This window comes from Carassius carassius, chromosome 23 (genome assembly GCF_963082965.1).
Source record: "Carassius carassius chromosome 23, fCarCar2.1, whole genome shotgun sequence".
Classification (NCBI taxonomy): Eukaryota; Metazoa; Chordata; class Actinopteri; order Cypriniformes; family Cyprinidae; genus Carassius; species Carassius carassius.
In genome coordinates, this window is record NC_081777.1 from 24,758,275 (window position 1) to 24,780,130 (window position 21,856).

The window sequence follows — 21,856 nt, forward strand, 5'->3', positions numbered from 1 at the left end:
TTTGTCATTCAAGTTTAAACTGATACTCCCCATCTGGCACCATTAGATGTGTTAACTACACAACTAATTGGTGTGTAATTGCCTTTAATAACTGTTGCTTTGAGATGAGTATCAGATGTTTCAATTATGGGGTGAAATATAGCAACTCTGAGGCACTATGGTTTGGTATAGCTAACGATGACACATCCAGACTGAACTCAGTCGCTTCGGATAGACTCTGACCCCTAAAACGGTGGATCAGCATGAGAGACCAGCTGGAAATTATAGAGCCTATGGGCCTAGAAGTGATTATTAGTGCCATTCTTATCAGTGACAGTTTCAGTAACACAGATGCCACAACCCCTTGACATGGTGGCATAAACTAGAAGGAACCACAGTGGCTCTACATTTATTATTCACTGACACACAAAATAAATGAAAACACTGACTCATGAATGAGAATTAAAGTAATAGTTCTTACTAAAAAGAACATTTTGTCATCATTTACTCATTCTAATGTTGATCCAAACGTGTTTGACTGTATGTCTTCTGTGGAACACAAAATGAGACATTTAGTTCAAAGTTAATGCTTATAATTTCAGTAAAATGGATCTTAATGGAGAACAGCAGTTAAAAATTACAAATTGACAAGCAATGAGTTTGACAGAAGAGTAAACAGATCTTGTTCAAGAGTAGCACAATATTTAATTTTTGAATGTAATTAAATAAGGGATAGAAATACTGTAGGCCAACTGTTGTTTAACAACATACTGTACAGAGTAACATCTGCAGTAGACAAAAAGGCTTTCTGAGAAAAACTAATAACCTTAAAAGTTGTGAAAATAACCTGATCTAGGACCGTTATACAGTGAGTGCCATAATAAAGACTGTAAGTCTGTCCTGCAGCCTCGTTTTCATACTTGTTCAAATTCAATATGGCATCGGCACTGATAGACTCATGCTTAAAGGGATAGCTCACCCAAAATTGAAAATTCTGTGAATAAAGGCCTCCTGTAGTGAATCAGATACCTGAAGTGAGAGAAAAGAGTTTATTACATTCGAAATATGAATATATATATATATATATATATATATATATATATATATATATATATATATATATATATCAAAGCATGCATTCACCACCCGGAGCCTTGTGAGTCACATTTGATTATGAATGTGCGTGCTTTAGCAAAACCTGCTAACTGCAATGATAGAGCTTGGAATAGCCAGGACAATTTATATAACTCCAACTGGATTCGTCTGAAAATCACATATACCTAGGATGCTTCGAGGGTAAGTAAAACACAGTCTAATTATTTTTTTGGGGTGAACTAACCCTTTAAGTGAACTAAATTAATATGGAATGTGCTCACGGCAACCCAAGCTCGATTCCCATCTCGTGGCACTTTGCAGATCCTGTTACCCTCTGCCCAATGCTTTCCTGTCACCTACTGTCCTATTGCATTAAAAAGTAACTTAAAAAAATCTATATGGTGTTTAACCTGATTAAGGTCTATGGTGAGAGATTATCATCTTTTCATTGTTTCTTTAACACCCAGTTTCTCTGTGAAATGTGCCATTTGAAGCATGAAGATCATGCTTGAAAAAATTTTAATTTGAGTTGATCATTCAGTCTTTCTGGACAGAAATTAATTGAATGGAGTACACCGCATTCAGCCCGGCTGCTGACTCAGAACCTGTCCACATCCAAATGTCAATGTGCTGATGGATAAGTCTGCAGTCAAACACAAGTGACTGATACCGGTGCAAACAAAGGCATTGATGGAGGCAGTCCTCCTCAGAAGTACTCAGTTCGAGCCTTTAAATGCCAGACGTAATAATGGAGCACTCGGAGTCATCTTGTTTTTGGGTTATTCTGACACACTTGTTTCCAAGAAGGCTGAACTAATTTTACTGAATGCCACATTGCACACCTTGTAAATGACTGTAGATATGTGCCCGTGATTGATTTATTGTGACATATCGCATCACAACACAAATATATAATCTAACAACTAAGTTAAAGACACCCCATCGTGTGTGTGTGTGTGTGTGTGCCCAAAATTTATATTAAAAACAATTATTTTATAAACCTATTTTATTACATTTTATAACATGTAAAAAAATGCTTATATAAAAACACTAAATCTGACAAGCCTAAAAAATTTGGTTGGTAACATTTACTGCACATTAGGAGCCCTAGAATCAGGAGCAGCTTATTTTGCCTTTGTTTTCTTTTTGTTTTTTTAAGATAAAAAAGTAAAAGGCTTTAGCGCCCTCTAATGGTTCTAAATGAACAACACCATGATGACAAAGGAAATAGTAATGGCTCCATCACTAGAACAGCGACTTGTTTCCTGGCCAGAAATGAATGCACTAATTTATCTCCTGTGTAGAACTGAACCCAATCGAATTATGTTCTAATAACCAGCTAAAACACTTGCAGTCAAAATATTTTATCAAAATTTTTTCAAAATATTATATCAAAATTGTCTGGATATCACAAAAAAAGCTAATGTACAAAGCCCAAAACTCTGTAAACAATAGAAAAGCAAGATACAAAACGAGATAAGGGAGAGTCAGAGACAAAAGTTAAGAAGGGACAGATTTTTTTTTTTTTAAGCTGACAGAACTGGCAGCTATTTCATGGCCACCATAGGTCAAAGTTGCACATAAGTCATGAATTAACAAAATGAGAATAAACTGTGAAGAAGCATTTTCCAAAATAAATCACATCATAGACCACGTGACAACAATGACAGTAGTCTTAATGTTACTAGCACTACCGTTTTGTTTGTTCTGAAAACATTTTATTTTATTCCAATAGATTTGAACTATTATTTACCTAAACTAAACACGTGCAACTATTTCATAACTTAAAGGGGTAGCTCACACAAAAAAGAAAATTCTGTCATCATTTAATTAACCTCATGACAATCCAAACCTGTATGACTTTCTTCTGTGGAACAACGACTTCCTTCAAAATAACTTCTTTGTGTTGCACAGAAGAAAAGAGGAAAGTTAATGATGACAGTTCTCATTTTCTGGTGAAATATCTCTTTAAATAAATCTGGCATTAAAAAAAAGCAGCAAACATCAGGGAAATCATTGATCATCTCCATGAATTACTCTTATAGAGCAAATAACATTTCCAGGGTGCACGGCATGTCACAAAAGAAAAAAAAAATAGATGACAGTATAGCATGGAGGACAGAGGGATAAGACAGCCATTGAGAAAGTTATTCTATAAGTGTTACTGTTGTACAAAACCGAATTCAGAAGCTGTGTGCTGATAAGATGATCTCTCATTTCTGATGCAACCGTGTAGCTTTAAACTTGGACATCCTCTTAGGTGGCTCCTGAGGAGCTTCGGGGCCCACCTCCTCCAGCTTTCTCTCAGGGATTGTGGGTAGGGCAGGAGGAGCGATGGTCAGGTGTGGGATGGAGCAAGGCAGGGGATCCTTTTCAATCACTGTGCCTGTAAAAGCCTAAAACACAAAAACATTTAAATATTTAATGAGAATAATGTTATCCTAGAAAGACTGCTCAAAATGATTCCAAATTCTGTACTGAGTAGAAAATAAAAAATACTTTTGGTCCAACTTTATATTAGGTGGCCTTAACTACTATGTACTTACAACAAAAATAAGTACAATGTACTTACTGTGTTCATATTGTATTGCAAAACACTTTTGGTGCTACTGAGGAGGGATACTGGTAAGGTTTAGGACAGGTTTGGTGGTATGGGTCAACAGTGTAATTATAAATGCAATTACAGATGTAATTACATGCAGGTATTTTTTTATAAATGTAAGTCCAATGTAAAAAAAATTACGTACATAAGTCCATTGCATCAAATTTAAAATCTAACTAAAGGGTTAGTTCACCGAAAAATGAAAATTATGTCATTAATAACTCACCCTCATGTCGTTCCAAACCAGTGAGACCTTAAGTCATTTGTGGACTACTTTGATGATGTTTTTCTTACCTTTCTGGACATGGACAATATACCGTACACACAGCTTCAATGGAGGGACTGAGAGCTCTCTGACTAAATCTAAAATATCTTTTGTGGGGGAAGTCGTGGCCTAATGGTTAGAGAGTCGGACTTCCAATCGAAAGGTTGGAAACCCATCCAAACTCCACCTAATATAAAGTACTTTCCCAGGTACAAGATTTAAACAATGAAAGTTTACAGTTTTTGAAGAAAAAAGGTTTTTTTTTTTTTTTTAAATCACACTGCACTATGGGTTGAATACATAATTCACAATAAGATCAATATCATTCAATTTGAATATGGACTGGGTGAATTTCCATGTCATATAGATATTAACCAACAGCAGTTAGTCTTTTGTACCTCAAAGCGTCCATTAGTGCGGGGGCTCGTTCCAGTGGGGCTTTCCTCCTCTGTGATGCCATCGCTGGTATCACTGTGTGTGGCGTCATCATGGCTCCACGAGCGTCCAAAAGCAGCACGGCGCTCTTCAAAGTCAGCTGTGCTGCTCTCGCTGGTGTCACTGCACACGCTGTTCTCGCGGCTGCGGGACTTCAAAATGGACTTGCGTGGTTTTGGCTCTCCATTTACCAAGTCCACAAACACCCTACAAACAAACACTTGTGTCGAAATTTAACTGATAAAAACAAACAAACAGTGTAATACATCAATAAAAGTAGATGAATGATGTTTCCCATTAGGCTGTCACCTATAAATGTCCGCTGGGCTTTTGATCTTGTAACTTTCATGAGGAGAATGGCCGTTGCTTTTGCCACTTTGCTTTTTTCTCTTGGTTTGCGCCTTTTGTTCATTTCTTTCACTGAATTTTAGAGTGGTGTTCTTGCCTGTATTTATCCTGACCTTCACAGGAAAAAGAGAAGATGGAAAGAAAGAATTTTTTATTTTCAAGACAGACAGGACAAAGTAATTAAATGCAAAAATATATACTACCATTCAAAAGTCTGGGGTCTGTAATATTTTGTGTGTGTGTGTTTCTGAAACAAGCATCTTAGGTTTACAGAGGCTGATTACATTTTTTTTTTCATCAATCATCAATGTCACATGCTCCATCAGAAATCATTCTATACTGATTTGCTGCCCAAGAAACATTTCTCATATTAATGTTGAAAACAGTTGTGCTGCTTAATATGTTTGTGTAAAACACAAAATTTTTTAGGATACGTTAATGAAAAAAAAAATCAAAAAGAGCAGCATTTATTTGAAATAGACATTTTTTGTAACATTATTTTAAAGGGTTATGCAGCACTCAAACCTTTTTGAATTCTGCAGTATGAGAAAAGTAGATAGTTGGAAGACCATTGCCTGCTTCCTCATCACAATCTTCCTCCTCCTCATCCTCAGGGTGCGAGCCATTAGTGCCGTTCATCTGACCTGTGATAGATGATGGAACCCAGCCATTTTCCTTCTGATGGCCATTAACCTGGACATCACTGCCTCCGTCTGCCTCCTTCTCTTCCTCTGAGGAGGAAGTAGTGTCTGTGCTGTCCAATCTAGGGGAGAAAACGGACCAAATTTATAAGCATACTATTAAGGTCATTAACAATGTAGGGTGCCTTTTGGTGCCCTGTACATAACTAATTTGCCATGATAACTTAACAAAAATGACTATGAAAGGGTGTTATATTAGGCTGTTTTTATAGTCATAACATAAGCATTACTTGGCTCTTTAGATACATTTTCAAGATATTTGTTTAGTTTTGTGTAATAGGATGCATATTATTTTGCCATGTCCAATGCACTGCTCATTAAAATTGAATGATAGTAGGATATAAGAGTTTGTTAATGTCCCTTGAATGGTTTGTCCATGTTGTATTTGGGAATCCACCCCTTTAAAAAAAGGGGGCCATCCCCTTTAGTGACATCAGGAAAACAGATTTATTGTCTCTTCAGTGGTGGAATTTTAATGGAGGTGAGTAAGTTGGTGACTTTTCAATTGACAAATTTTCTTTGTCTGAGTTTGCTTACTTGCTTTTGCCAAAAGCTTGACATGTCCACCCTGTTGGAATAAAGTATGCCAGAAGTTTTAAAATATTTAAGTTTAAATATACCAAATTCTCTTCAACGACCAGACTAACTATTTAGCAAGTCATATGTAAGCTAATATGCTAAAATGTCTGCCCTGTCAGCCACTTAGACTCAACAGGGTGGACAATGGGAGTATTTAGGGGGGTTGGGGTTTATCAATGTGATTGAGAATGTAATTACCATATGTTATTTTTTTGAAGTTGAATAAATGTTTAATTATCATATTTTGTCATACTTTGTGTGTTGTGCATTATGTGTCCAGCCCCTTCAACATGCTGGTCCATTCTATCATCTCGATATTTTACAGTAATATTTTAAATAATAGTTTAATAATATCTATATAATGCAGTGTGTTCAATACCTAGGTGTGGGGGCAATAAAATGCAAAGAAAAAACTGCATCCAAAAATCAGTTTTCTCCAAATAAGAACAAATACATGTGTGAATTGTATAAGTATCTTTAAAAACATTTGGTTTACATAAAATCTTTTGTGTACTTACAATTTGAAAGCAAACAAATAACCCTGTTTAGAAAAGGTACATCATACCTTTCAAAAAAAATATAATTTGCATTTTAATTTTGCAATGAAAACGTATTTAACAATATATAGCAATATATACAGTACAGACCAAAAGTTTGGACACACCTTCTCATTCAAAGTTTTCTTTATTTTCATGACTATGAAAATTGTAGATTCACACTGAAGGCATTAAAACTATGAATTAACACATGTGGAATTATAAATGGAATTATATACATAACAAAAAAGTGTGAAACAACTGAAAATGTCATATTCTAGGTTCTTCAAAGTAGCCACCTTTTGCTTTGATTACTGCTTTGCACACTCTTGGCATTCTCTTGATGAGCTTCAAGAGGTAGTCACCTGAAATGGTCTTCCAACAGTCTTGAAGGAGTTCCCCCGAGAGATGCTTAGCACTTGTTGGCCCTTTTGCCTTCTGTCTGCGGTCCAGCTCACCCCTAAACCATCTCGATTGGGTTCAGGTCCGGTGACTGTGGAGACCAGGTCATCTGGCACAGCACCCCATCACTCTCCTTCTTGGTCAAATAGCCCTTGATGCCTTCAGTGTGACTCCACAGTTTTCATAGTCATGAAAATAAAGAAAACTCTTTGAATGAGAAGGTGTGTCCAAACTTTTGGTCTGTACTGTAGGTCCATGACAGGGTGGACATATCTTATGGTTTATGCTTTGAATAATGGCCCATAATTATCTAAAAAAAAATTGTGGGAGCTAAGCTAATATGTTTCTATAGTACTTGAGCATCTACTATTTATGACATGACATAAAGCAAACAGGAAATTAAAACCACAAGTTTTGAATATTGTAAGGGTTGAAAGTCACTCTATGGTGATGTTGACCCATTAACAAGTTTTTGCAACAACTACTTTCTCTGTTTTCTCAAGTTGTAGTTTTTCTACACTTTGAGATCAATAAATTCCCATAAGATTACTTCTCTTTTTTTTTTTAAGTTATATAATTGGGTTATCTGGGGTTGATTTCCAATTTATTGCTATGCACCAATACTTTATTGTAAACACTGGAGGAAGGTTTTTTTTTTTTTTTTTTTACTGTTTTTGAGAGAAGACTCTTATGCTCACCTAGGCTGCATTTACTTGATTTAAAAATACAAAGAAACCAGTAAAAGTGTAAAATATTACTACTATTGAAAATAACAGTTTTCTATTTTGACATTTCTGTCATGGTAAAGATGAATCATCAGCAGCCATTACTGCAGTCTTCAGTGTCACATGATCCTTCACAAATCATTTGGTGATCAATATAAATTTCTTATGATTACAAATGTCAAAAATCATTGTGCTACTTAATATTTTAGTGGAAATTCTATATTTTACCGGTATCTCTCATCTTGAAGCTCCTCCTGACGGTCTAGTTCATCAAGTCGAACCCACAGCTCCTCCTCTGACAGCAACCCTGTCGCTCTCTCTTCATCACTTTCTTTCTTCTCCTTGTCCTCCTCCAGCTCCAACAAATACTCCTGTTTAGGTTTAGAGTTGGGTTTGTGGGCCAGACGATGTTTTCCTGTGAAAGCACAATGGGGGGGGGGGGGGGGGTAAATGATCAACAGAAGATAAAACAACAACACACAAGTTAACCTGAAAACTAGAATTACCTTTGGTGACTACTTCCTCATTTATAACTTCTCTAATGTCTGCAAAATCTCCAGTATCCTGTTTAAAAAAAAAAATAAAATAGAGTAGACATGATTGTTTCATACAGAGGAGAAAACCTCAATATAAGGTCACACAGTAACGAGGTCATGGTTAGGACACTTACACCAGTCAATTTTTCAAGATCATCTGTAAAGTCGGCTCTGTTCTGAAAGTTCTTCATCACTTTCTGTAAGTCATCTAGTGTATTTTTGACATCTGGAAAAACAACACATCCTGTCAAGCTGTATGGATTATTCAAAAAAATCTTATTAGAATAAAAATGAACTCACGTTTCTTTCTGTGTTCCACAAGAGCATTAGCTTGTTTGGCAGAACACTTTGCAAACCAGTTATCCCCGAGGAGCACCGTTAACTCATTAGTGTGAACTAGCTTTCCCGGCATGAAAGCCAAGGGTCCAAATGGTACCTATCATGTTAAAAAAAAACATTGAAACAATCAGGGCTTAAAGTAACAGTGACACTATTACTTTCTTCATTTTCAAATCTGACAAATAAAGCCCTGCTCACACCAAGAATGATAACTATAATAGTACCAAATCAATTGCCACATGCATTAAAGCGCAAACTGAAATTATGCTGCCTGTCACTTTAAATGCTCAAGCTCTGATTGGCTGTTAATGTTTTTATTGTTCATCAGCTAGAAACAATTGCTCAAAGTGATTCCAACTATATTGCTTCTTTATGTCACTATCATAATAGTCGTGTGTGAACTTTCCTATTCTCATAAAATAACAATGATTATTAAAACTTTATAGTTATAGTTATCATCCTTGATGTAAACAGGTCTTAAAACAAGCTAAAACGGTGCGAATAATACGCTGATCATAATTTAATATTTTGTAGCATAGGCATAAAAAATGTTTGTGTGAAGATTAATTTGGTCGCGTCAGTAATTGAAAAGTGCCACCATACCATAATATCATAAGACAACTTGTCAGGCAAAGTCCTGAGGCGGTCTTGAAGAGATTCATAGTCATTTTCCACTTTTTTCCTGACAGTCAGAGAGAAAAATGAATCGCTTAAAAAGAAATTGTTGGTTTGTTGATATACAAGTTCTATTTTTGTTCCACCTACTGACAATCTTTTTAAAATAGAAAAAAGGAATATAACAAAAGCCTGTCGAATCTTTCATAACCATCAACATATATACAGTGATTCACAGTATAAATAGCATTTCCATTCCACATGTAAACCTTCAGGAACCAATGAATAACAAATGACTAGCTTACATGCATCAATGAATAGTCCCAGCCTGAGAAACACTGACATGATACATTGATAATAACGTAATGCATGTCTGAAACTAGACATGTTAAATTGCACGAGGACACCCACCAGTGCTCAATTTGACTTCTGCAATCTTTCACCACCTGTTGTGGAAACAGACACAATTTGTCATTTCATAACAGCTGAGATTCCCAAAATGCCACAGACAACCAGTGACAATCACTGCTAAACTATCTGCATTATTCTAGTAATATAAATTGGCCATTATAGAGAGAATGAATGAGATATTGAGATAAGGTACACTGTAATACATGTTTATGGCAATGTCTATGTCAATAAGAGTCTGTAGACTAAGCTAATAAGTCCCATAGCACAAAATAAAAAAAATTTAAGTACATTAGCATTATTTGCCATATATTGTGAATTATACATTGCATACCCTTGAGTTTTTTTTTTAATTATTATTATTGGAACTCACTTTGATCTCTCTCACTCTCTCAACCATCATTAAAAATTATTATTTTTTTTAATTACAGCAATAAGAAGGATATTGTTTTTGGCATTATGACAACTAACATTTTTAATGATCTTAGTGCTACTAAAACTGTTTTTTTTTTTTTTCATACAAAATATCTAAATACAGAAATAAAATTTCTTTCTTATTGAGGTGCAACAGGATATGTCCTTTAAGAGATTCACCCACCAATACAACAATAGAAGGCATGTCTGAAAGCATGAGCAGACATGCATTATGTTTTTTCTTTTCTTTTTCTCTCTCTACTTAAAGACGTGTTGCTGAGGGCAGTGCAACACAGAACTTTCCAGATCTTATAAATAAATATCTTCCAGTCTTGTTGATTTTAAATGAAGCAGCACAAATGTAGCTTTCATATGTGGCCAGCTGAGGTTTATCCTCCAATGTCAACACACAGGTAAAAGACGCTGTTTATTTACCTTTCACCTACTAATGTCACTCAAAATACCATGCAAATATAAATAGGTCAGTTAACCCTTACCTTCACATGGAGTCATTTCACAGCATGTAAACTACCTAACGTTAGTGCATATTGGCAGCGTGGAAAACGTGCTGGAACAAAGGTTGTTTTGTAGCTACTATACATTAATAATTTACTGTTATAACCACTGAGATACATTGCTTATAAATATGCACGTGCATTTAATTACAAAGTATAAGAAACACACATACACTAACGCAAAATAACTGTTTGCAACCATCTAGCAAACAGCAACACGTGACACAGAACTTTCCAGAGAAGGAAACGCGTTATAATGCGACTATCCTGCAAAACCAACATAAACATCACGTGCATGGACATTAATCTGTGATATCTGCAGGAATGCAATGGTGGTAACTTAACGTTAAATGAAATTAACTTTACTCCTGACCTTTTTGTGCTCCTCTTTTAACCTCTCAACGCCTTGGGGCAGATCTTTACTCCGTTTGACTTTTCCAGTTGCAGCCATTTGGTCGTGCAAGGATGCCATCCACAATAAAACAATGATTCTTTGTTTAAATATCCAAACACTGAATGCTCAAGGGTTTGAAGTCCTATAGAAATGTTTATGAATGCAATTGGATGTGTTGCACTCAATCTGTCGCCTCGTAGTCATCAATGAAGCAGAACAAGTGGTCCAGTATATCGAGATTGAGATCATTTCACACGTGCATGCTACGATGTCGAAGTTATCCCAAAATTTCCTCTTGTTTAAAGTCCACCGATGGCCTATTTGCCCTGCGCCATGTTCATCTAATCACGGATGTAGTACGTACTCTGGATATCTCTCCCCCTACTACAACGATACAAACACGTGATTGCCTCCTAATTAATTTCACTTTCATTTATGAATAACAAATACAAATTTTAAGAGAAAATAAATTTCCTTATCCGAACACAGACTAAAAATAATTGTCAGCATAGAATGACAACGTTATTCTCCTGCCATGAGTAATTACAATAGACTGTATAAAAACAGGTAATTACTTATGAGGAAAAAAACTTTTTTTTTCATATAGTAACCATAAAAGGTTCTGTTAATGGCAATATTTGTTTTATCAAAAACGTAGATCGCTGATTAATGCCTTTATATGACCGGAGGAGGGTCGTGTAAACAGCTGACTATATCATGTGACAGGAAGTTGTAAACGTTAAGAAAAAATGTAACTGAAATAAAATATTTTTCTTTTTTTTCAGTGTTGTTTCAATTTGAAACTTTTCAAAAATGTCCCATCTCAGCTGCTTTATAATAAACCTCATTATAATTAAATAATTCTACTATTTTATTTTCACCCGGTTACTTTTATTTTGAAGAAAGACAAACTGTCCTCGGTGTCAGCAACGTTTTCCGGAATGGTATGTCTTCACCCTATGGTCCTCACATTGAAATGCTTCGAACTGCTTAAAGATATTTCCATGTGAAATTCGAATTATTTATTAACATAAGGAATTATTAGAGTTCTGGTGAGTACTGACACTTGCTCATAAAAGTGACTGAATCCTTTTTTTGTTAAAATCATTGTTTTGTCATGTCTTTGGAAAAAATTTAATATCAATAAATATATAACTTAGAGATAACATTTGATCATCTATTTAACTCCTATTTAATATAGCTGCTTTTAAAAAATGCATTAATGCTTATTTATATATTTGTAAATTTAAATATGGATTCAGATTAATAAGACAAGACTTATTCACTATTTGGCATATGCATGTTCATTGCATTATTAATTATTTTGTATTTGGTTAAATTTTTTCCCCCAGGTGACGAGAGAAGCTTTTCGGTCAGTCATGTTGAGGCACTGCAGGACATATTCACACTGTGTCTTTAAAAGTCAGACAAATCTTGTTCTTTCAAAACCAGTTAGGATTCTTTTGCCCTGGTCACCATTGACATGTACCACTTCCCCACGTACTCATTCTACCAACATCAAGATGCGCTCATACTTACAGTACATGAAAAGGAAAGTCAAAGGTGCACCAGCTCCTCCATACGATCATGTGTGTCAGGTTGGAGATCCTGTGTTACGTTCACAGGCTGCGGTGGTGGAACCCGGAGCCATTCAGGGCCCAGAAGTGCAGAAGGTCATAAAGACCCTAGTCAAGGTGATGAGGAAGCTTGAGTGTGTCGGCCTGAGTGCACCCCAGATTGGTGTTCCTCTACAAATACTAGCCTTGGAGTATCCAAAGAAAATGCTGGAGGATAGCTCAATCGCTTCTGTTGAAGCTCGGGGTCTGGTGACAGTGCCTCTTATGATTTTTGTAAACCCACAGTTACGTGTACTAGATGGACGCACTGTCATCTTCCAAGAGGCCTGTGAAAGCATCTGTGGGTTTTCAGCATCTGTTCCACGCTACGTGTCTGTGGAAGTCTCAGGTAAAAGTGAAATAAAATGCCATCTAAAAAACAAACGTATTATTCTCTTAAAGTATCAAATCAAAACAGATGTTTTTCTTCTTTGGAAAGGTCTTAATGAGAAAGCAGAGCCTGTCAGTTGGCAAGTGAGTGGATGGCCAGCCAGAATACTACAGCATGAAATGGATCACCTTAGTGGAGTGTTATATATCGATCGCATGGACAGTAAAACCTTCATCAATGTAAAATGGGAAGAGTATAATGAATAATGCTTTGGGAACTTCTTTGCAACCTCACCTTTTGGATTCAGAGAAAATAGATGTTCTTGTCACTCCTGTGTTATCAAAAACCAACATTTAATCACATGTGACAGTCAAACCCAGAAATTATTTTTCTCATTGGGCATTTAAAAGCAAGCTAGATTAGACTTTGCCTTTGCAGATAGCATATGGAAATAACCACAACAACATCTGTAATAGTATAAAAAAAAAATTGTAATATAGGGGGACTTTATGTCCTTTTATTTCTAAACTGTTACTAAACTGTTTAAACTGTTCAGGTTTAAGTTTTGTTTTCCTATAGTTTTCATACTTTCTGATGATAATGAAAGTATTTCGACCATTTGTGTGCAGGCATTGTACATAATCGACCAATCATGGCACGCAAGAAGGTGGGATCTACAGAGTACAGTCAAAGCAATGCAAATACATGTACATATGTACTATAGAGAACACATCGGTAAGAGAAGAAAGGAAAACCTGGTCATTTTAGGCAGTTTAGAAGGACATATAAATATGAGAGTACATATGTGTAATAGTAATATTTAGAATTTAATTTGAAATAAACACAAGCAGGGTTCTCCTTAAGAACCTTTATTTTTTATAGGAATTCCATTTAACAATCATAATATCAGACATGTACATTATATTTAATGATTATATGGCAGTATATCACTCTAAACAACAGTTATTGGTTGGAGTTGTTGCTAAGACAGAAAGCCATAATTTTCAAAAACACATTAATACCAATAACTGTCTGAACCCATCAAATATTGGAGTGGCCATCACACACCTCACCAATAACAGTTACAAGCCATGTTACTGTATGACATATAGATTAGAAAGAGATAGTCGAGTCTACAGTGAACTTTGTTACTTTCTTGTAATATTTGTCTCTTAATACCATAAAAAGACATTGCTGATTTCAAAAAGCAAAAGTGTAATAGATTTTCATGTTTCTATTACTAAGTGTTTCTATTACTTGTTGTGCAACTAGCAAAATAATAACAGGCTTAATTTGGAGATTAAAAACAGTGTCTTCAACCAGACATGGTCAACGCTGACAGTTGATTTTAAACAGGGGAAGGTCTGAAGAAAGACTTTCCACACTTACACATCATGGTATATTTATAGCAACACAGAGTGCAATACACATCACCACAATACCTGCATACCTGCAAGTTGCTACGGTCAAAACTATGGCAAGAGACACAGAATGTTTTAACATTTTGTGTGTTATGTTTTTGAGAGCAGTGTCCTCCACCAGGACACCCAGAGAAATGAAAGACTTTACAAGTGAAGCATACAGTTTCAGGCAAAGTTTGTTCACCCTTCCAGCAAAAATCGTGATACAGTATTAGTCTTTCCAAATCACCCACTTCCTGGGAGTACTGCTGATGATGTGCAGCAGAAATACTTTTGTGCCTCTTTTGGGCATTCGCTGTTTCTCCTTGAGGGGGTTGTATTTTTCCTGTTGGTTGCACATTGTGTTGTGTTAAATTGCACTTTTGAATAATATAACAGTTGTGGTCATGGATAAGCTGGCACTCATAGCACACCAAAAATGAATCAGAAGTAGAACCATCCATACAAAAATGTTTTTTCAGGGAATCTTTTGATTTTTCCTTTGCTAATCTAATCTGGTCTTGTGTTGAATAAAGCTCTTCAGCTTTGTCGGAGCATAGTGCTAAAGTATGTCCTTTAATTTTGCACTCTCTATAATGAGAACACTGTGAACTGTGCATGTCTTTGCAATTTTCACACTCGTAAATATATAACTGATCTGGCGTGATACACTCGCACAACAATTTTGCTGCTGCTTGTCTCTGGGCATCACCTTCAAGTTGATCTTGAGCAAATCTTTCCATCAGACTTGGACTGATGAGTGAGTTTCCCTGCTTTGAATCCTCATTATTCCCCATGTTTGACTGGGAGAGCTCTCTCTGTAAAGTCTTGCTTAAAGGTTTCTTTTTTGGTTGCTTATAAGAAGAGTCAGGTGGCATATCAGAAATGGACATCAAGTGAGAAGCATCTGCCTGCTCTGTGTACAGATCCAGCTCAGCGTCTATGCCACCAGTCAGGATGGCGTCTGAAATACTAACAGCATCTGACTTTCTCTTGGTGTTCTCTAATGCTATCTGAAGACTGTGGCCTGCCTGCCTCTCCTTGACTAGCTGTAGAACCCACTCCACATCTCTGTCCACAGAGCCCAAGGCCGAGAGTAGCAGCTGGCATTCCATCCGAGAAATGAAGAAACCACGTGCAAGACTGAGTAAAACATCAGCAGGAACTAGTTTGGAGTTCAGCACCAACTCTTCTTCTTCATTAGGACCTGAAGCTTGGTATCCAAGCAAACCAAACAACTCTTTAGCCTGCTGAAGTGTCAGTGCAGGTTTGATCAAATGGGTGAACATACCTGAGAACATCTGGTGAGGAGAAAGAGACTATTTAAGGTAGTGAAAACAAACACAATGACATTCAAACTAATAGAAATATGTAGGTGGTGCTCCAGTATTTCCACATACCTTCACCACTCTGTACTCTCTTCTCCAGGGGTAGACATAGAGATGTAATGCCGCGAGCTCCAACACTTCAAAGGCCTTGGAAAGTTTCTCAAGCCTCGTTTGGCCAGTTTTAGAGAGAAATGAGATATTTAGAGATTTTTCCATCACTGCCAATGAATCTAATCCATGTAGATTGTGCAACTTCTGGGCATTGCCATTGTGAAGCAGCGCCTCAACTTCCTTACAAAAATCCTCATCCCTGCATACCAAACTTCGATCCCCCTTCTCAATTCGTCTCTCCAAGTTAGTCTGGTACCTATTGATGAGACCATCCACTGTCTTTTTATGAGCAGAATTCATCCTAGAAGAAACAATATTGTACGTTTATTTACTGACAACCAACTTATAATCATTAAACATGCCAATAATCACAAGAGGTATACACAAACAATCACGTTTCTATTTTGCATTACGTCATTAACGTGTATAGTCGGGTAAAGAGAACTAAAAACTACTATATGAAAATGTAATCTAGAGATGATATATACATATAAAAATTTAGTTCAACATGACTAGTAATTGACTATATAAGTGGAAATTTAGACTATTAAAAACCATCTATAATGCTACTAAAACAACAAAGTGAAAGTGATCCAAGATCACTTTCCAAGATCGAAAGCACAGTTCCGTCAGATTATCTACAACCACCGTTTTAAAGAATTCCGTAGTTATAAAATATAGATTTTTAAATTAATATTTAATGTATAGCACATTGTTGGACAATAAATAACATAAACTACACTTTATTTTTAAACACTGTGTGTCTTGTGCCAAACAAAACCACCGCCACCTATATTTTTCTCAACTGACTCGTTCAAATTAAATCAACAAAGCTCTCGACACACTAACGCCGTTCACTTTAGACTGTACGAATTAAATAAACTAAATGTGTTACCTGATCAACGTTCAACGCCCAACAAACACACACACAAAACACTGCTTTGAAGAACGTCGTTGTTTCCTAGTGATGAAACTTTTTTTGACATCACTTCCGTATTCGCCTCACGTGAATTTTTTTAGGGCTGCAATGTTGTCAAATTTGTATCAACTAACAAATACATAAAAATTAATTAAGTAAATATAAGATTATAAAAAATAAATAAAGTAAAAAAATAATGAAATAAAATCGGTAAAAAAAATAAAATAAATCACATATTAAACGTATTCCATATCAATCTTGAGATCACTGTCTATTTCTTATCCCAAGTCTAATAAACAGAGATTCCTCTCATTTTGTGAATAAAATAATGTATACGAATTTGCTCTCAATGTGCAGTTTGCAATGATTACTCAATTTAAGTGTGTGTGCCAATTATTGTTCACAAGAGGGCGCTGTAATATATGTTAGACCCTGTTGGTCATATCAGTTCTGACCATAGACTGTATAAAAACGGTTCTGACCCTGGTATCAAACTTAATTATTAGAACCATTTCTACTGGCAATATGATAGTACTGTTATTCATAACAGTATAAGGTTTTTTTTCAGTTCAACATTTATAATTGTCCTGTAAAATAATTTATTTGGAACTGTAATTTATTTGTGATAAAGAATAAAGGAATGCATAATTAGGTGGGCGTGTAATTCTGAAAGGGGCGTGGCGTTCCTGCTGCGGTTTGATTTAAAGATCTTGAGCAGCATGAGACATGAAGCCCATAAAGCATAATCAATCTCAGACGTGTGTACTGCTGCAGCGGTTGTGTGCGCGATGTCAAACGGGGACAGGGTGGTTTTAGCGCTCGGTGGAGCTGGAACTGTCGGCTCCGGGATAGTGAAAGCTCTCCTGGACAGAGGTAAGAGCATATGAAGTATTTACACTAAATATATATAATAGTAAGCATTTATTTTTATTTAAAAAATCGGAAATATTATTTGTAGCAACAGTAACTATTTATTATTAGGATATTATTATTATTATTATTATTATTATTATTATTATTATTATTATTAAGCAAATAAGAAAACGCCCTCAACTGCCCAGCTCTGAGAACATATCCCTTAAAATTCTATTTATAAGTTTAAAATTTGATTTAAGATTCAGTGCAGTTATGATTAGGAAAACAATGATATATCCACCACTATTAGATGTTTTTAGTTTAAATTCAGATCTCAAATTTGATTTAGTAATTTAATTCTAAACTGATTAAACTATTTCTTTCTTTAACTTAAAATGAAAAAATACAATTCTTTGCATAAATGTATTTTTTGAAAGTTCTGCATTGCATGTGTGGTAACTATGCAAACACACATTTAGGTTTCAAGGTTGCAGTGATCTCCAGAGACAGCAGCAAGTTGGAAAAACTCAAGGACTTTGTTTCACCTAGCACAAAAAGTAACCTGACCACTTTAGTGGGGAACGTTGGTAAGTATTTTTTGCATGTTTTTATTTTTTATCTTTTCAACTCTAGGTCTCATTGATTTTGGATTGACTGTGACTGATGAAATACTCTGCTAATCTCTCAGGCTCAGAAGAAGGAGTAGAGGAGGTGAAACAGGCCTTGCTCAAGTCTGTGGGTAAGATCACAGATGTGGTGTCCTCTCTGGGCTTTAGCTGGTGGCAGGGAGGTCCACCTCACACCCAACCCCTCAAAGAACTGCATTGGGTGAGAGAGCAGCTTATACCCTTGCAACCCCACTACAATAGTAATCTCAGTATTGATCCCTTTCAGCGATTCTTTACACTTGCTTATATGACACACAACATTTTGCCATCCTCATTTTGAGTTATAATGCAGCTCTCATCCTTGGGTCTGCTTCTCCAAATGATCCCTCATCACTTGATTGTTCAAAACACTTTGTTTTTGATCAACAGGTTATTGAGACTCTGCTTTTCAGCACCTTTGTGTCTTGGAAAGCGTTCTTTCCCCTGGTGAGAGATGATCCTAACTGCACCTACACGTTCATCACAGGTACATCATTCTTTGCCCTCCAAAACATATATTTGGTTAAAATGATGTAGTTATATGTGGAAAATAATTGTGTGTATATAAATGAGCATTTAAAAAAATCTAATTCATCACTCAGCAAATTAAAGACACAAATCAATAAAACAAAATCAATGGTCAGATAGGTGGTTACATTTTTAGGAACGGCAACAATGCATATATTTTTCAAATTAAAGGTTCTTTATGTTTCCATGAAGAACATTTACCATTCATGGTACTCCTTTTATTGCACAACAGGTTTGTTAGGAAACAATTTAGTCAGGTTATTAAAATGATCTTTACACTACGGTTCTTTTGAGAGCTGTTTGCCATCGCTGCAAAAAATAAATAAATAAAAGAAATAAAAATGAAAGACAGAAAGAGTAAAAACATTTGGAACCTGAAGAATATTTATCCTCCATGGTGGAACCTTTCCAATTGACATTTTTTATTTAGTAGAAACGGTTTTGTCTGGTTAAGACCAGTGAAAGAAATAGAAGAAAATGGAACATACATGTGACCCTGGACCACAACACCATTCATAAGGGTCAATTTTCATTTATCATATGACATCTAAATAAATAAACCTTCCATTGATGCATGTTTGTTAGGATAGGACAATATTTGGTTGAGATACAACTATTTGAAAAACCTGGAATCTGAGGGTGCAAAAAACAAAAAATCTAAATATTGGAAAATCGCCTGACCAGAAAAGTAAAAAAAGCAATTTATATTACTAATCAAAAAAGTAAGTTTTGATATATTTATGGTAGGAAATTTACAAAATATCTTCATGGAACATGATCTTTACTTAATATTCGTATGATTTTTGGCATAAACGAAAAAACGCTTATTTCCACCGACAGTGTATTGTTGGCTATTGCTACAATATACCCCAGCGACTTAAGACTGGTTTTGTGCTCCAGGGTCACATATACATATGGATGTACACATATTTTCAGAGAGAGATTTCTATGAGAAGATGAAAAAACATTTAAAAATGTAAATAGAATTTAATGGTCAGTGAATTTTCTCAGTCCATTGACCATTAAGCAAGCAGATGTGGCAAAAAAAGTGAAAGACTTCCCCTGCTTATCCAGGAGGTGCTGGAGAGAAGTTGCTCATGCCGGGCACAGGGTTCCTGACCGTGGGGGCAGCCAGCGCTCTGGCGTTCTGTCAGGTTCTGCGTGAGGAGTATCCAGATGTGCCATGCAAACTCAACCAGGTGTGTCTCAGCAAACTCTCCTCAACACAACGACAAGCTCATGAGTTTATATTCTGGCCATGACATGCACACTCGCTTTAGACATTCTTAATTAAATATCATGAAAGTATTTCCTCGTATTTTTTCCTCTCTGATGTCTTTCTTTAATATATCCTCCAACAGGTGAAAATCAATACGGGTGTGGCAGCCCCAGACCGAATGGCCCCTGGATACCTGAACCACTTGGATTTAGGGGAAGCCATGGCTATGCTGATAGAGCGCCGCAACACGTCCCACACCGTCTTCCCCGTTAACTGTCCTGCCGATCTAAAAACTGTTATCTTGGAGGGCAGTCTGTAAGCAAGGCCCATCAGATTTTCCTCTGTATTAACTTCATCCTGTTAGTATGCGTGTATTGTTTAATTGCATGTCAACAAAACATTTCTGTATTGCAAATCCCCAGCTTTGTCATAGTACAGTCATAGCCTTGAAATACTCATTGTGCTCAGAACGAATCAATATAATAAGCAGTGGAATGGCACAGATGCTTTGGAGTGCGGCGGAGCGTAAACGCAGCCCCAGATATGTAAGCTTGACATGGAAGAAGAGAGACACGTGTGAGAACGGATGTAAAAACAAACTTGGTCTTTTCCGCGGTTAGAGAAAGTAAAAAAACATGGCAGGTTGTTGGCACACTTGCATCCCCGTAGCGTGACTCCCTGCCCTTGTTCACTCAAAACTTATCTGGCTGTTGCTTCCATGGCTCCAATTATTCCCAGCCGTGTGGCCCGTAATAAGTGTGTGAAGGGGGCAAGGGGTTTAGAAATGGCTGGCCTTTAAACTGGATGACTTTGTTTGTTGTTATCATGATATTTGCATAAACGCTTTAGTGATATGAATGTAAATTTGCTATTAAAAGAATCTGTGAAGAAAGGAATGGAGGTGAGAAGGCTGTGGTTTTGCTTTGCATCAGCTTCTTAAAGAGATAGCTTGCTTAAAATGGAATTTTTTTTTAACCTTCATGTCATTCCAAACATGTATGACTTACATTCTTCTGTGGAACAAAAAAGAATATTCTTGAAGAAGGAAAACCTTATAGGTTGGGAATGACAGGAGGGTGGGTAAACTATCCCTTTAAATCTGAAGTATAGACCAAAAATTCTGTTCACACCACCAAAACATAGTCTCTGTTACTCCGTTTAGTACTTGTCTGACTGAAAACAATTCATGGGCGCATTTATATTGCGTGAGGAAATTAAAATAACAATAAAAAAAGAGAAAATCTCCCAGACTCCTAGTTTCTTTGAAGTAGCAAACAACGTGACCTGAGCCACAAAGCCTAGAGTGTGATATGACTTCAGTCGCCTGGATTTCATTAAAATCTGGCTTGGAGTTCTAATTTCAAAAATAGTTTGGGAATTGAAAAATTGAAAACAACGGAAAACAAAGTATCCACTTTGGCAACCAATGATGTCCCTTCTCGTGAGACGGTACACTTTGAGTGCCAGAAAGACATTGTTTCTCATCAATTATTTTCAAACTCAGAACTCATACTTGACGTGAGTTCACCACGAAATGAAAATTGTCATTATTTATTCACTCTCATGTCATTCCAAACGGATTTGGGTTTCTTCAGTGGAACACAAAAAAACTGATATTCTGAATGACATGAGGTTGAGTGAATAACAGGTTTCAGTTTTGGGTGAATTCATTGAAATTTTACAAACGGTTAAAAAGAGAAACTGTCAGGGATGCAAAATCTCACAAAAAGTGAGACTGAATAGTTAATGATGTTTTATATGCAATTTTGCACAATTTAATCGTCCATTTTTATAGATCAAATTAAATACATATAGATAAGGGTTTGCAAACTTTCCCTAACCAATCTTGCTGTGTTTTGGTGTTTAACCCCAAGGCTTGTCACAGGTTATTTTGGATGCCAGCTCCAAAACACAGACAGGAATTGGGGCATTTATGTAGAGGGACAAGACAAGTGGACTGGAAGAGATTTAAAAGGCCGCCCATAGACAAAGTCACACACAGTGAAGCCATTAG

The 21,856-nt window shown here is 36.2% G+C and overlaps 4 protein-coding genes across 5 annotated transcripts; 2 read left to right on the forward strand and 2 right to left on the reverse strand.

Moving 5' to 3' along the window:
- Window positions 1-2,574: 2,574 nt before the first annotated feature.
- Window positions 2,575-11,559, reverse strand: LOC132101622 (unconventional prefoldin RPB5 interactor 1-like). Of its 2 annotated transcripts, none has more exons than XM_059506702.1 (11): window positions 10,868-11,559; window positions 9,569-9,603; window positions 9,146-9,224; window positions 8,504-8,639; window positions 8,338-8,429; window positions 8,174-8,231; window positions 7,896-8,082; window positions 5,250-5,487; window positions 4,686-4,837; window positions 4,340-4,583; window positions 2,575-3,470 (listed from the first exon to the last, which is right to left on the reverse strand). In XM_059506702.1, exons 1-11 carry the CDS (start codon window positions 10,964-10,966, stop codon window positions 3,288-3,290), a joined length of 1,503 nt encoding a protein of 500 aa, XP_059362685.1. In that variant the 5' UTR covers window positions 10,967-11,559; the 3' UTR covers window positions 2,575-3,287. The 2 variants fall into 2 exon arrangements, with proteins under 2 accessions (XP_059362685.1, XP_059362686.1); XM_059506703.1 differs by having other exon boundaries at window positions 9,463-9,603.
- A 225-nt stretch (window positions 11,560-11,784) lies between these two features.
- pdf (peptide deformylase, mitochondrial) lies at window positions 11,785-13,181 on the forward strand. The gene is made up of 3 exons (XM_059506706.1): window positions 11,785-11,940; window positions 12,241-12,853; window positions 12,944-13,181. Exons 2-3 carry the CDS (start codon window positions 12,268-12,270, stop codon window positions 13,099-13,101), a joined length of 744 nt encoding a protein of 247 aa, XP_059362689.1. The 5' UTR covers window positions 11,785-11,940; window positions 12,241-12,267; the 3' UTR covers window positions 13,102-13,181.
- Window positions 13,182-13,711: 530 nt separating this feature from the next.
- spata2l (spermatogenesis associated 2-like) lies at window positions 13,712-16,676 on the reverse strand. Its single transcript, XM_059506704.1, has 3 exons — window positions 16,570-16,676; window positions 15,636-15,975; window positions 13,712-15,536 (listed from the first exon to the last, which is right to left on the reverse strand). Exons 2-3 carry the CDS (start codon window positions 15,972-15,974, stop codon window positions 14,184-14,186), a joined length of 1,692 nt encoding a protein of 563 aa, XP_059362687.1. The 5' UTR covers window position 15,975; window positions 16,570-16,676; the 3' UTR covers window positions 13,712-14,183.
- A 632-nt stretch (window positions 16,677-17,308) lies between these two features.
- Window positions 17,309-21,085, forward strand: si:dkey-238o13.4 (uncharacterized protein LOC560780 homolog). The gene is made up of 6 exons (XM_059506707.1): window positions 17,309-17,466; window positions 17,928-18,035; window positions 18,137-18,276; window positions 18,486-18,582; window positions 19,698-19,822; window positions 19,985-21,085. Exons 1-6 carry the CDS (start codon window positions 17,382-17,384, stop codon window positions 20,159-20,161), a joined length of 732 nt encoding a protein of 243 aa, XP_059362690.1. The 5' UTR covers window positions 17,309-17,381; the 3' UTR covers window positions 20,162-21,085.
- The last annotated feature ends 771 nt before the right edge of the window (window positions 21,086-21,856 follow it).